We start from the raw sequence: 16,328 nt of genomic DNA, 5'->3' as shown, positions 1-16,328 counted from the left end.
ATGAGCCGATTTGAATGGAATTTTCACAGCACATCAGATTGAATTTCAACATAAATTTTTTAGTAATTTTTCCAATCACGAGTTCAAAAGTAATATAGATTGAATTTAAGTGAAATCGATGAAAAATTCAAAAATTTTTATCTGAAATTCTAAACGTTCTAAGAAAAAATTGTCTTCAACAAACTTATTATCTCATCAAAACCTACAACTATTCCTTCACTATGTTTCTTCAGTGTAGCGTAACGTTTGTATTTTGGACCCTTTATGGTAGTTATATTGGGCTTTTGTCTCAACTTATTACTTGCTCAGTCAATGGACCAAAATGGTAGAATAAACTTCCTCTGTCAGAGAAAAATGCTCACATGTCAAAAATGCGTCGGAAATAATTAGACTGCAAAGCATATTTTCCATTATTTTGGACCCCCTAATACGTTCTGGACCTTCCAGGTATATATTTTGGACCTCGGCATAGTTATCATTTAAACAAAAATAAAAACTTTCTATAGTTTTATCGGCTCTAGCAGTCTTGAGGACTTAGTTTGGAAAGGCAAAAACACCAGTGCGCGGGTGATTATCGCGGATAGGTGCCGGCAAATGAGCTAGATTAAAAGCCTAGTGAAACATTTCGGAGTACAGTGAGAACTACAAAGAATAATATGCACAGAACGTAGTGGGACACCATTGGCAAATTTAAGACGGTCACAACCCTTGAAGAAGGCGGAATATACGTCGAAACGTCGGATAAGTAGAAGCAAAAGTCGTTTTAGCTGCCTCAAGAATGATAGAGCCGATAAAACATTTGTAAGAAATTTGTCATCACAGTCGAAAGAATTCATCAAACATAAAGACAAACATTTGATGAGTTTTGAGCTTTTCTGGTGTTATTGCTTTAACTTAGACAATATCTGCTTTTCAGCAGGTTATAAAATAGGTTATTTTTTTGTCAATATCATTCAAAACGCAGTATAGGACTGCAAATTTATTCAAAGAAAAAATCAGCGACATATACCTGCAATGTTTGATTGCAGTTGGAAAAAATAAGTTTCTATGCAATGCACCTTATCATGATCTATGAATGCATCTTAAAGATAAACGCTCAAAATGAGCTATGGTTGACACATTGGTGAACAAAAAACCGTGGGATATCGTGGATAAAAATCATCGTGAGACTACATTCGATAACAACAAAAGTAGTTTTTTTTCAGTACCATATCCTCTGAGTTCAAATTTTTATTATTTTTCCCAGTAGAAAGCTAAAATACTTGCTCGTACTTTGCAATACATCCTAGAATGACTTAAAAAAGTCTAAAACGGAGATATCCATAGCACAAAGTTTGACACCTCGAATAACGTTCAAAATTGATAAACTCGTTCAAAACATGTCCGTTTTATCCTAAAACTTCTAACTTGAGAACGGCAAGAAGTAGTAAGATATATTATTGTCATCAAATTGAAAGACAATTTTGCGTAGAATATGGCTTATGTATCAAAGATGCCAAAATTTAACTGTTTATAACATTTCCACTCATCATCAAATATGAAAATCGTAAAAAACCGAGCTGAATATGCCTACCACACCAACATGCCGTTCAAAATTAGGAAAGTGGGTTAAATAATCAAGCATTTGTCCGCCCACTGCTGATCATGAAATTCTCAGCATGCCAGATCTTGATGCCAGATCTACCGAATGACATACATAAGAATCCAGGAGAATTAATTGAAGATGCACCGGATAAAATACAAGTTAAATCATTGCAAACATCCAATAGACTCTGAATGCAGTTCTGAAGGAATCGGAAGAAATCCCAGTTAGATATTTATGTGTACTCTATGCATTGGCGTAGCTAGGATTTTTTCCTGGAGGGGGCCTAGGGGGGGCCTAGAAAATTCTTGATTTACCGAAGTAATAATCATGATTTTCGCAAATTTCGTAGTTTGCGAAAATTTGCGTTGATTTTATCTGTTTGTGTTTTTGTCTCATACCAGCTATTATCTCTGAATATCAGTAATGCTTGTAAATTACAATTTTCATTACGGAAAATTCGACACGAATGCCACACGTATGGTAAAGTGTCGTAAATAAATATTAATATTAATAATAACAATAATTACGGAAAATATCAATTCTTTGTCTAATCCATTAAAAAAATCCTTCAAGATTTTTTCCAAAGAACTCACGAAGAATATCTCTTAGAAGTTCTTTCACAAACTTTTCTAGTATCGGGGATCTCTTCATGAACTATTTCCGTACTTTTACAGTGCAAGAACGCCTTTACCAGTTTTCACTCAGTTTTTGCTGGGACTCCCACGGAATAAGTAGTTATTATTAAACAGATTTTTCCCGGAGTTTCTTTAGGCTTTATTATCTGGAATTTTTCGAAGAAACTGTATCAAATTGCTCAAAAGAAGGAATCAGAATTTTAAACATTTCTCCATGAAGCTAAACTACGTACTTATCACACATAAATTTTAATTGTTGAAAATATCATTAAGTTGTTCATTAATAATGTATTAAGGATTTTCTGGAAATACTTAGGATTTCTCCAAGAAATATTACAATAAATACTACCAAAATTGTGTTCAAAAATCTCTCTGAAATTCTTATAGTCAGGGTGTCGACTACCTGGAAAAACCTTAAAAGTCAGGGAATGTCAGGGAATCCAATTTTTGACCTGGAAAGTCAGGGAATTTCACTACAGGTCATGGAATATTATCTATCAATTTTTTTTTTTTTTTTTTAATTTCTTTATTAGTATCATTCCAAACATTACATTCATTATTTCTTATATCTAGGTGTTCTGTGCTATTAGACAACACTATCATCCTAATTTGGTAAGACAAATCTAAGATTTTATTAACATTTTGTTAACAACATATTACATTTCATTTGCCGTAGCAGTTCAGATTTTTTACAGGTGAGTTGATTTCACCTGCTTATAAGAGAAAAACAAAAGTTTTTAATATACTTAACCTAACTTAACCTAATCATATAACGCATTAATCGTGGCAATAGAAGATTGTAACGATTTTTGCCTGAAATTATTGATTATTTTATTTGACATTTGTTCCAATGTTTCAACATTGGATATCCTATGTAACTCATTGGTACTATACCAGGGAGGAAGCCTCAGAATCATTTTCAAAATTTTATTTTGAATTCTCTGCAGAGCTTTCTTCCTGGTATTACAACAGCTAGTCCTTATTGGTACAGCATACAACATGGCTGGCCTGAAAATTTGTTTGAATATCAAAAGCTTGTTCTTAAGACAAAGTTTTGATTTTCTATTAATAAGGGGATAGAGACATTTTACATATTTGTTACATTTGGCTTGAATGCCCTCAATGTGATTTTTGAAAGTTAAATTCTTATCTAGCATGAGCCCTAGATACTTAACTTCATCTGACCAATTTATTGGAACCCCTCTCATCGTGACAACATGTCTACTTGAAGGTTTCAAATAAAGAGCTTTTGGTTTATGTGGGAATATTATTAGTTGAGTTTTGGAAGCATTAGGAGAAATCTTCCATTTTTGCAAGTATGAAGAAAAAATATCCAAACTTTTTTGCAATCGACTACAGATGACACGCAGGCTTCGTCCTTTGGCGGAGAGGCCTGTGTCATCCGCAAATAAAGATTTTTGACATCCCTGAGGTAACTCAGGTAAGTCAGATGTGAAACTATTGTATAATATTGGTCCCAAAATGCTGCCTTGGGGAACACCAGCTCTTACAGGAAGTCTTTCAGATCTGGAGTTCTGATAATTAACCTGAAGTGTACGATTTGACAGATAACTTTGAATTATTCTTACAATGTATGTTGGAAAATTAAAATTTTTCAATTTTACAATCAAACCTTCATGCCAAACACTGTCGAATGCTTTTTCTATGTCTAGAAGAGCAAGACCAGTAGAGTAGCCTTCAGATTTGTTGGAACGGATCAAATTTGTTACACGTAAAAGTTGATGAGTGGTCGAATGTCCATGGCGGAATCCGAACTGTTCATTGGCAAAAATTGAATTTTCGTTGATGTGGGCCATCATTCTGTTCAAAATAACCTTTTCAAAAAGTTTACTGATGGAGGAAAGCAAACTGATTGGACGATAGCTAGAAGCTTCTGCAGGATTTTTGTCTGGTTTTAAAATTGGAACAACCTTAGCATTTTTCCATTTGTCAGGAAAATATGCTAATTGAAAACATTTGTTAAATATATCAACTAAAAATGATAAGCTACTTTCTGGAAGTTTCTTGATGAGGATGTAGAAAATTCCATCATCGCCAGGAGCTTTCATATTTTTGAATTTTTTAATAATAGTTCTCACTTCTTCCAAATCAGTCTCCCAGGCATTTTTGAAAACGTTCTCTTGATTGAGAATATTTTCGAACTCCTGAGTAACTTCATTTTCAATTGGACTAGTAAGTCCTAAATTAAAATTGTGAGCACTTTCAAACTGCATAGCAAGTTTTTGAGCTTTTTCGCAATTAGTTAGTAATAATTTGTTTTCCTCTTTCAATGCCGGTATAGGCTTCTGAGGTTTTTTCAAGATTTTAGATAATTTCCAAAAGGGCTTAGAGCCGGGGTCCAATTGAGAAATTTTATTTTCAAAATTTTTGTTTCTTAAATCTGCAAAACGTTTCTTGATTTCTTTCTGCAAATCCTGCCATATAATTTTCATAGCAGGATCACGAGTGCGTTGAAATTGCCTTCTCCTCACGTTTTTAAGACGGATCAAGAGTTTAAGATCATCGTCTATAATCACGGATTCAAATTTTACTTCACATTTTGGAATTGCAATGTTCCTGGCTTCAACAATGGAATTTGTTAAAGTTTCAAGAGCATTGTCAATATCAATTTTAGTTTCTAAGGAAATGTTAACATCAAGATTAGAGTCAACATACGTTTCATATATATTCCAGTCGGCTCGTAAATAATTGAAAGTGGAGCTGATAGGATTGAGAATCGCTTCATGCGATATTTGAAATGTAACAGGGACATGATCAGAATCAAAATCAGCATGAGTAACTAATTGGCTACAAAGATGACTAGAGTCGGTTAAGACCAAGTCAATCGTAGATGGATTTCTAGAAGAGGAAAAACATGTAGGGCTATCAGGGTATTGAATTGAGAAATATCCTGAAGAGCACTCATCAAATAAAATTCTGCCGTTGGAATTACTTTGAGAATTATTCCATGACCGATGTTTGGCATTAAAGTCACCAATGACAAAATTTTTTGACTTATTGCGAGTCAATTTTCGCAAGTCAGTTTGAAGCCAATTAACTTGCTGCCCAGAGCATTGAAAAGGCAAATAGGCAGCTATGAAAGTATATTTACCAAACTGTGTTTCAACAGAAACACCTAAAGTTTCAAAAACTTTAGTTTCAAATGACGAAAACAGTTGATGTTTTATACGCCTATGAATGATGATTGCAACTCCCCCACATGCCCCATCAAGTCGATCATTACGATAAACAAAAAAGTTAGGATCTTTTTTAAATTTGGATCCAGGTTTTAAATAAGTTTCGGTAATAACTGCTATATGCACTTTATTAGCTGTAAGAAAATTAAACAGCTCGTCCTCTTTACCATTCAGAGAACGAGCATTCCAATTTAAAATATTTAAATTATTATTTGGATCCATTAGAAAAACGTAATCCAATAACAATTTGATTTGTAAATTTTACACCTACTTGGACTGCTTCAGTCATAGTGGTGGCTTTGAACATTGCATCAATCATTAGATTCAATTGTTCAGTTAGAAAATTAAAATCAGAGGCAGACATATCATCTGATGATTTCCCATTGGAATTTTCGGTAGACGAAGAAGCGGGGTAGGAGTTACCTGTGGCGGTAGGGTTTTTTCCATTTGATTTGAAACAAGTAGAATGGGTACTCATGGAACGAACAGGGGAAGAGTTCAAATTACCTGCTACGATATCGGCAAAGGATTTACCGTGGGTAGATACATTCGAAATTGAAAGATTCGAACGGCTACCCGACGGATTAAAATTTGTTTGTGAATGAGCATGATTATGATCTTCCTGGTGGGTATGATTCCTAATCAAGCGATCGTTAACTGAAAAATGAGCATTGTTCGATACTCTACCAGGCAAATTCCGGAAACGACCGTTATCGTAACGGATATTATCCTTCATCTGCTTGGCACGAGCCTCAACGACTCTTTTGCGTGAAATGCATTCCCAAAAGTTAGCTTTGTGAGGGCCCTTGCAATTGGCGCATTGAAATTTTCTGGTATCTTCTTTCACAGGACAGTCGTCCTTAGCGTGAGAAGAACCTCCGCAAATCATGCATTTAGCATCCATGCGACAATTTTTTGTACCATGACCCCACTTTTGGCACCGACGGCACTGAGTGGGGTTCTGGTAATTTCCTCCAGGTTTCTGGAAATGTTCCCACGTCACACGGACATCGAACATAAGTTTAGCTTTTTCTAAAGCTTTAATATTATTTAGTTCTTTTTTGTTAAAGTGAACTAAATAATATTCTTGAGAAAGCCCTTTCCGAACAATGCCAGATTGGGTTCTCTTTTTCATAATGATTACTTGGACTGGTGAAAATCCAAGTAAATCATTTATTCGATTTTTGATCTCTTCAGGTGACTTATAGTCACTTGAGAGACCTTTCAAGACGACTTTGAACAAACGTTCAGTTTTGTCGTCATAAGTAAAAAATTTGTGCTTCTTCTCTTCAAGATATCTGAGAAGAAGTTCGCGATCTTTAAGAGTTTCCGGCAAAACGCGACAGTCTCCTTTCTTTGCGATTTGGAAGGAAACCTTGATTCCCCTAATGGAGTTCAAGATCTCCTGCCTAAATCCCCCAAATTCGGAACAACTGACCACGATAGGCGGCACTCTTTGCTTCCTCACTTGAATCAAAGAGCCTGGGCTAGAGGCTGCTTCGATTTGGTGTTCGGAAAATTTGTCTAGAGCATCGAACTGATTGCTCATTTCGATACAATTATTCATTTCACCCTTGGAAGAAAGTTCGCATTCCGGGGAAGCGTCCTTTCTTCCATTCTTGCCACGTGTAGTGACAGTTTTAAAACCAGCTTTTTTGGAAGGAAGTAGTGAATTCAGAGATTCACCCTTCCTTTTGTTAGTTGTTGATACCATGTTTAGTTAATAAACGAGAAAGACGTGACCTTCGAGAGGTTTTTTCCCTAGACGGTGTCCAAGAAGGATTACCACCGCTAGCTTTCGCCAACGGGTCCAACGAAAAATCGAAGGCACGGGTCCAAACAAGGATCGTAAAGGGATCAATAGTAGAAAAAATAGTACTGAAAAGTACTGTTTAAGTAGCACTGAAAAGTACCGTTTTTAATTTTAGCACTGAAAAGTACTGTTTGTGTAGCACTGAAAAGTACTGTTTTATTGCTTTAGGTAGTTTTTAAGAAAACTTCCAAGAGCAGAGAGAATTCGTGTACGCACAGCACGAAGGTACGATGCGCACTGATTATCTATCAATATTATATTACAACATCAAACGAGTTGGTTATCTGCAAATTATTGAAAACGATAAATTTGTTGGACGAAATGGGTAATCAATCTTAGCTATTAACCATTAATAAAGCGCTGTTATGTATGGTAAAGTAAACTATATTTTACTATCTATAAAAAAAATCCTCGGAATTTCGAATTTTGAAAATGTGATGAATAAGGTTCCAAACGCTACTTTAGGATTTTCATTAGGAGATTTCCTATACTGATGTTTAGAATCGCAGAATAAACACAAAAAATTCTCCAGATATTCTGGAGATTCTTCTGAAATTCTCCTTAAGTGTTCAATCGGCGATTCTTTGCAATTTGTTATGTCTGGATCATCCCCGCTATCATAAATTTAATTTTATTGACAATTTCATCGGCCTTTTCCGGTGAAATTTAAATTCTAACATTTACCAAACGTTTACCGAATTCTTGTGAGTCGACATTTTAGTGCTTTTCCCCTGCTCCAAGATTTTTAAGAATCCAGAAATTCTCTAAATAGAATTTTTGCAATGATAGATTGAAATTTTGTGAGATTTCTTGAAGATACTCTTAGAAGAATCGATTATTGAATTCTTGGAGCAGTTCCTCACAGCATTGCTGGAGGCACGACAAGTTTTTATTAGAACAATAATAAATCCCTGAATGATTTTTTAAAGCATGAATTCTTCGGGGAAGAAAACCAAGGCATACTTCATATGGAAAGTCCAAAATTTTTATCAAAATAAATAAATTGTAACAAATCTTCGCGAAAAATTATTTGAAGTACCTATTCGCAAAAAAAATGAATTCATTTTGAGTGAAAAAAAAATTGAGACTCTTGAAAAAATCTTCCTAAGTATTCTTGAAGAAATATTCGCATTAGTTTATGGAGGAATAATGTAAGATTTTTTGTAATAGTTTATGAAGTAGCATTTTCTTATATTAAACATATACATGTAGAGAAAAACATTGAGAATTTGAAATCTTGAAGATTTTAACCGAGTATGATTATTAAGTAGATGACTAAGGATTTTCTGGGTATCTACTCAGGTTTCACTATTTTTTGTTTCATACGAATCTTCAAGCTTTGAAAGAAAACACTCAAGTGATCAGTTTAATCATACTAGCTTTAAAACACGCTCTAGAAAATTATCTAACAGTTGTATTCGAGTAAAGTGAAAGCCTTTGCTAAACTGAGCGAAAGCTTTTTCTTTATACGACCTATTACGGTCCAAATACCTTAAATTTCCTTGTAGTTGCTCAAAATTTGACGGCACTTGAAGTAATACATCAAAATCAAGAATGTCGTAGAAAGTGTACTGCGATATGCCAAACTTGGTAAACAAAATGTAGCGCTGAGCCCGACAACTATATTTTTATTTCGTCTTTAAACCAAATTCAGTACTCTGAAATGATTCTGAGAAATTACTGGAAGGTCGGGGAATGTCAGGGAATTTTATTTACCAAATTGAGTCGACACCCTGTAGAGGATTGCTTGAAAAAATCACAGCAAAAATTATTGATTCTCTCTTGATTTCTCCTAATATTCCACAAGGTTTTCATAAATAATGAAATAAGATTTAACTGGTAAAATGTTCTTAGTGATTTCTCAGAGAAGTTTTCAACAAATCTTTTTGCATTTTTTCAAAGAAAATTGTCTAAGTGTTTCTTTTGATTTATCTAAAAATCAATTTGATATTAATCCCCGAATTCCTTACCCATATTTTTTCAATTCAATCATTTCAAAGTTTTAAGTGGAATGGGTTTAGCTATTCATAAACTCATCCGTGCAAATATTCAAAAAAAATTCGAGAAATTTGTTCAGAGATTTCTTTTTTTTTATTATTAAAGTTCAAATTGAATTTGGGAAAATATTGAACTCTTATCGGGAAACTCAAGAATTAATCGTAGAATTTTTGGAACTTTCTGACGTCCTGACGATGTTACTCACAGAAGAAGCTTTGACGTTTTTTTTGTAGGATTAACTACAAAAATCTTGGTAATTTTTATCGTCTTTATAATAGACAATGGTTTATGTTAAAACAGATGGAATTTTTATGACGGTGTTTGTATCTTACATTTTAGAAAATATTTCGCATGAACTCCGAAGCTTTAATGTGGCAGATTAATCTAAAAACTTTTAACTAGTATGGTAGAACTGTAAAAGTTGTTTTTATCAAAAACTCTGCTAAAAATGTTCTGTAACAAAATTCATAATTTAAAACTTGGAGTAAGTTTTTACATAACTTTGAAAATTCGTTGAGGAATTCCTGATGGATTTTCAGAAATCAAGAGCCATACGTATAACAACTCTGAAAAATTTTAAAACTCCTGGAATTCATTTTTCTCCTTTAGAATCTTTAAAATGTTGCTTTTTGGAGTACGAATTTTTGTACAAAGGTGCCTAAGAATACGTCATGTGAAGGAAGGAGAAACAAAAAAATGTTAAATCAGATCAAAACAACTAAAGATAAGTGGTTATCTATTTTTTTTTCTCTAGAGGTGAATTAATGGGCTGAATAAATAAACAATAAACTGCAGGATAATTGAAATCACTCATATCATATTGAAAAAAAAAAAAAATCACAAGAAGCTCCATTAGAATCTTCATAATTAAGCCAAAAAGCGTCTAGGAATTCCGCCTTGAAAATGTACAAGAATTCAACTCCAGAATATATATTTTTGCAGAATTTATAAAACAATTTCTGAAACATTGTTTTAAGGAAGATCTTCACAAATTTCTTCATGAATTTCTTAATTAATCCTTGCCCAGTTATTTTGATAAATTGCTAATTTCGGAAGTAAAAATATGCCTGGGATTTTTTAATAAATTTCTTCTGGAGATTCGAAGCCAAAAGACATTCCAAAAATACTCTTCGTATATAATTCCTGTAGAATATGGGGATTTGAAGTAGAATTTACAAAAAAAAAAAACAAAGGAGATTTTGTAACGCAATTTACAATGCATTTTAAAAATATTTCTGAAGGACTTATAATGAACTTTGCGAAAAAGATTTTTAATGACTCAGCAACCAAATTTCAAATGCCAGATACACAGATTTTTTTCTTCAAGACACATCAATGCAAACATTCAGATGTTTCTTTGTTTTGTCAGCTTCCCGTTGACGAGATTGCCGAGACTGGACGAACAATTTCACCATAGATGCCATCAATCGAAATGAACACGCCTCAAAGTGCGACTGATTTGGAGATTTGCCTACAGTTCTTATGGAAAATCTGCCGAAGAGAGTATTTAAGGCTGCCGACATTAGTCACACGGATATTGGTTATTCGAAGCGTTATAAATAAGTTTCCAAGAAGGTTTTAACAAGTCTATCGGTGTGAATTGATAGAGGATTGAGCAGCGCATACATGTAAACAGGCAAATCGTAATTTGTCTGCTGATGTTCGAGAAAATTGCAAAAGAAGCGCGACATCGGTTTGGACTGCCAAGAATACGTAAATTTCCCTATATGAAGGAATTTGACAGAATCAACGATTATTTAGAAAAATATGTTAAGACAAAGTTTGAACTTTTTCAAGGTTTAGCAATTTTTAGCAAATCTCAATATTATTTGACTACTTTCTAAAAGATTTGAAGCAAAAGGTATAAACCACTGTTCGATATACATTAACGAATTTGATCACTAAAATTCTTGAGGCTGTAAAAATCTTACTTGGTAAAACGTAGTTTAGAGATAAATTAAAAAGTTCATTCATACGAAATTATTAAGAAAAATGAAGTGAAAACAGAGAAAGAATATATTGCTGGAATCAAAAATTATGGTCGTTTTTTTTGAAGTTCGTAAGTTCGAAATTCTTTGAAGAGATATGTTTGGAATTAGGTCTTGTTTTTCGCCAATAATTGCAGCTATTTTACGTCTTAGAAGTTCCTTTAGTAATTTTGCCTATTTATTTCTTTGCCGAGACCTTTTTTCAATGAATTTCTTTAAAGAAATCTTATGGGGACAATCATCATCACCGGACACCTCGATCAGGGCACCCTCCAAGGGCACAGGAAATCGTAATTCAGGTAAAAGGCTACACTATGCTAGAACATTTGAAATAGTATGGTTTGCTCTACTCAGAAAATACGAATTTAAGGAACCGATTTTCTAGGATACTGACGCTTCTTAGTATCACAGTATTTTGAAACGGAGATGTCGAGCGACAGCAGGACGATTAATTTTTCGATGGTCGCACAATTCAACGAATTCAGAACCGCCACACTAATGCTGTGAACGACAATCTAGGTTTTCCCACTATTATTGAACAAAATAAAAGAACGTAACTACTGAAGAATGTTTATCAATAGATTCAGAAGATTTTACTTCACTTTAGAATTTTGTAAACATTTTTTTTCACATATATTTTCATTCAAAATTCTGGAGGGGGCCTGGAAGACTCTGGGGGGGGGCCTGGCCCCCCTGGCCCCCCCTGTTCCTACGCCAATGACTCTATGGCGGATGATTCCTTGTGGGAATTATCCTTTTAGGAAATTAGTGCATGAGCTTTCTAAGCATCAGTGTAAGCACGTATGGAGAAAACATGTAAAATTTTCTGAAGTAATCTCTAGAAGTTTCAGAAGTTTCTTGACAGCGTTGCTGAAGACATCAGTGATTGAATATATATGTATTATTATCTCTAGTGACCTCTCTGGTCAAACTCTAAATGATCTTGAGGAGAATTACTGTAAATACCTGCAATAATCCAAAGCGAGCATTTCAGCAAGAATCTTCGAAGAAACTCCTGGATGTTTCTCTTTAGAAATTCTTGAAGGGTTTCCTATAGAATCTGTGTACGAGGACGTAGAGCCTGGAAGAGTTTTTTTTGGACCCGGTCGAGGAGTTTGGTCACTGGAAGATCATTTATGTATGGGCATCGTTGGTGATAGAGTTTGGTAGTTTATTATGCTAAGTGCAAATGATTTGTACTATCATTCTACTCCAGTCTCTTTTAGAATGATCATTCGTCTTCCCAGAAATGGTCAAGAAAATCACATTTCTTTGATCGCAGTACGCATTTGAGAAGAAATCTCGCGTAACTTGCAAAACAACCTGTGTCACAATAAAAGATTATCTCCTCTCTCGCTCTCTTTCTATTAGAACAGTGCAATTCTAAAACTTTTGGGAAGTTTTTCACCATAGATCGAAAAACATTGTCGTCGGCTTGTGTTTCATACAAAAAAGCTCCCTTCTATTGCGTTGGTATCTCGATTTAAAGTGGCTTAGTTATTAACGAAAGAGAAAGTAAACAAAGAGAGCCTCTCAATGTCAGATAGGTTCTTTTGAGAAGTAACGCGAGAAATGTCATTTCAAAAGGGGGTCTCTGTAGGAATAGGAAATCGCTTGAACCATTCAGTCAAGGATTTTCTTCACTTTTCTTGAGCGAAGCAGCATATTTAGTTTTAAGGTTCAATGAGCACTTTTATAGTTGTTAACTAAGAGATTTCTTTGGCAATGTTGCCATTTTCTCATTCGAATATCGTGTGGCAATTACGATGATACGCTGTGCCCAAGAAAGTCAAGTAAATTTTGTTTTTGGACCGGGAATCGAACCCAGATACCTTCATGGCTTTGCTTTTGAGTTATGACGTTACCACTAGGCTTTTGTGGCGTTGTTTTACTTCAATGTGAATACTGAATCATTATTTTTTCAACTTTCATTCCTTATAACAGTATGTTCCACAATATCCAATATCTCTTTTAGAAATTCAATCACGACAATTTTTAAAAGATTTTTTCCATATTATTTTAAACGTTAAAGTTGGACGTTAAACAATATATGAAAATAATATTTTATCGTTTACCCTTGATATCTTTTCTACCACAAATTAGACAAACTAATACTTTTTCAAGAATTATACTCATACTCATACTCATATTGTAAAATGGGAATTTCATTTCGAGGGATTCCGAGGAGTGTCGGTTTGAAACATCACATCGTTCGAGTTATCGCATACCCTTAAATTTCAGGGGTTAGGCGGTTGCTTGATGCCTACATTCGCACTGTGCAACGAAGCCCGCCGTCGGTCGTCGGTGAATGTGCGCCCGCGCTTTCGGTCTATGTTTAACGAGCTTGCTAAATTAATTATGCTATTAAAACATAATAAAACATGATAATTTATGATTGCCGATAAAAAAAACAGCCCACCAGAGTCTGTTGTTCGACGAGAGATGTGGGATGAAGGAAGACACACAAAGTGAAGTGGCAGCGTAGTAAATTGATTTCGCTGCGAGTGATGTTTCCGGGCCTCGCTAATAAGGAGCTTAAATTGGGTTAAGGTGTTATTTTTATGTTCTGGGGGATAATATTCGAACAAGATATTTTCCTCTTTGTTTGGATATTTAAGCGTTAAGGTGAAGATGAATCGAAGCCAAAGTTCAAATTTTCAAGAGCACGGATCTGGAGAACCAAACATTGAGCTGAAATCCTAATCCGATCGAATCCAGATAGTACCAATCGATTAGGTTTTAAGCTTAAACGGATATTTGGTTCTCCAGATCCGTGCTCTTGAAAATTTGAACTTTAGCCTCGATTCATCTTCACCTTAACTTCCCATGCTAGAAACGATTTGAAACTTCGATGCTAAGTTACAGCCTCTCCATAACTCGATAATGAAACGACCATCGAGTTATCGAGATACAGAACACAAAACCAGTGCAAGTACGATTCAAGAGACCATCGAGTTTGCCATGAAAACCAACTTTTACTATGGATCTCTTGCTTGATATCGAGATACGATACGTTTTTGATTTCACGGAATACACATAGGGTAGGTGTACCAGTTATGGACATAATGGTTCCCTATTTCGCCATACGTGATAATCTGATTATTTTCATTTTTTTAATCATTCTGTGTGTTTTAGTAGTTTGATATCAAATGATTCTTGATGTTAAAACATTCGAAAATATTCCAAATGTAAAAGTTTTCGTAAAAACACATACATATGCCCAAATAGGGAACCACAGCCATAACTGGTCACTCTTCCTACCTATATTACAGATTTTGGGAAAAGCAGTCTATGGAGAAATTGTGAATCATTGGAAGGACTTTTCGAAGTGATGCTTAGAGTAAATCCTGGAAGAATCCTGAAAAAAATCAGGACAAATTCAGAAAGGACTATCGATTATTTGAGGCATTCTTGCAAACATCAGTAATACCTTTTTATATTACTTTCGTTATGGGTATATCGGTCATGCGGCTCAAAGTAGAAGATTTTTTTATACCAATGATGAAATTAATAGCTGGATAGTAGGCCGTCCCTTATTTTTCGAAAATGCGAAATGTTATAAGTTCGTCATTGTAAAGTGCTCGTTCTGGTAAGAAAAAAATCAGGTAAAAATTTGAATTCCGTACGTGGACGCTAAGTGGTCCCCCAACGACTTTAAAGGTATTAGGTGTAGATGGCCCCCGTGCACCAAATCTAGCTCGCTGCTCTAGTGCACGCAACATGAGTACGAAGAGCCACCAGTAACAAATTGTCCTGCGCGCTTGATCATCAGCATAGAAGTTTGTTTTCTTTAGGATGATTCAAATGTTACGTGACACAAAATTTGCCAATATTAGACCTCCTTCCCTCCCCCACGTAACAGCTTTTGTATGAAAAATTTAAAAATTTTGTATGGGCCGTAACACTACGGAAGAGCCCCTCCCTCCCTCTATTGCTTTACGTAATATTTGAACGATCCCTTGGTAGTTATGAATTTTATGTCAGCGTGCAGTGTTATGAAGCTATCAACAGTATAAAATATTGTTTTACATATAGTTATTAGCTAATTATCAATTTGTTACAAGTGGCTTTTCGTACTCATGTTGCGTACACTAGAGCAACGAGCTCGATTTGGCGCACGGGAGTCATCTACACCTAATACCTTTAGGGTCATTGGGGGACCACTTAGCGTCCACGTACGGAATTCAAATTTTTACCTGATTTTTTTCTTACCAAAACGAGCACTTTACAATGACGAACTTATAACATTTCGCATTTTCGAAAAATAAGGGACGGCCTACTGGATAGGCATCGCAAGGCAGCGACAAAATTGAAAACAATTAGTGGGTGAAAATTGAGCAAGCCATCACTATCCCGAAAAATCCCTGGACAAATTCAAGAGTAAAAGCAAATTTCTAGAGGTTTAAAATTATAGTGGCTTGTTGTCCTAAGTCCTAATTTAGTTCACTACTCACCTAAAAGTGTTCGGAAAACTTAAATGACATACCATACAAAGTAAACAACGTTTAAAACTTACCTTTAGGTGGCGAACGAACGCTGAGATCGACTGGTTCAAGCTGGACTGGTGGGCCCTCTGCCTGCAATCGAGAAGAGAAAAGAAAAATCCATATAAATAGTGTTACTCAACTTCCTCTCCTTCACGTATAGTTTTCATGGCAAAGTATCATCAATCGTTAAACAGAGCAAAAAGCAAACTGAGCATAGCTCCAATTTGTGCTATAATCATCAATAACAGCCATTTAGCGCTGGCGCTAAATTCTCACCATACCGAAAACCGCGCTGCACAAGCTGCAACAACGTGAGAATAACATAATTTATTTGCATCAGAACGCAGATCAATTACATCGGATAAGGAAACGGAGTAGTTACATTGGCTGGCGTGTCGATCACGGAAACCAGATGAGGAAAAAAGTAAACTTTGTTGCTTCCTCGCTGGAAGGGAGTTACCGTGAAACAGGGTAGGCTCGATACAATTCTGCCGTTGAAAGAATTTTATTTGATGAGGATATTTCTCAAATCAATACTCTGATAGCCCTACTTGTTTTTCCTCTTCTAGAAATTTTTCTATGATTGATTTGGTCTTAACCGACTCTAATCACCTTTGTAGCCAAC

At 35.0% G+C, this 16,328-nt stretch overlaps 1 protein-coding gene across 1 annotated transcript in view; it reads right to left on the bottom strand.

Annotated features, from left to right (window-relative positions):
- Positions 1 to 16,027, bottom strand: part of LOC5565493 (Krueppel-like factor 12) — a 212,191-nt gene extending 196,164 nt beyond the window's left edge. Inside the window, exons 1-2 of the mRNA XM_021850794.1 lie at positions 15,980 to 16,027; positions 15,733 to 15,793 (exon numbers count right to left, since the gene is read on the bottom strand). Coding sequence (XP_021706486.1) covers positions 15,733 to 15,793; positions 15,980 to 16,027 — 109 coding nt within the window. The remainder of the gene's footprint in view (positions 1 to 15,732; positions 15,794 to 15,979) is intronic.
- Positions 16,028 to 16,328: the final 301 nt, after the last annotated feature.

This window comes from Aedes aegypti, chromosome 3 (assembly GCF_002204515.2).
Source record: "Aedes aegypti strain LVP_AGWG chromosome 3, AaegL5.0 Primary Assembly, whole genome shotgun sequence".
NCBI classification, from domain to species: domain Eukaryota; kingdom Metazoa; phylum Arthropoda; class Insecta; order Diptera; family Culicidae; genus Aedes; species Aedes aegypti.
Note: the sequence above shows the minus strand (reverse complement) of the source record. Positions and strands in the feature narration are given on the sequence as shown.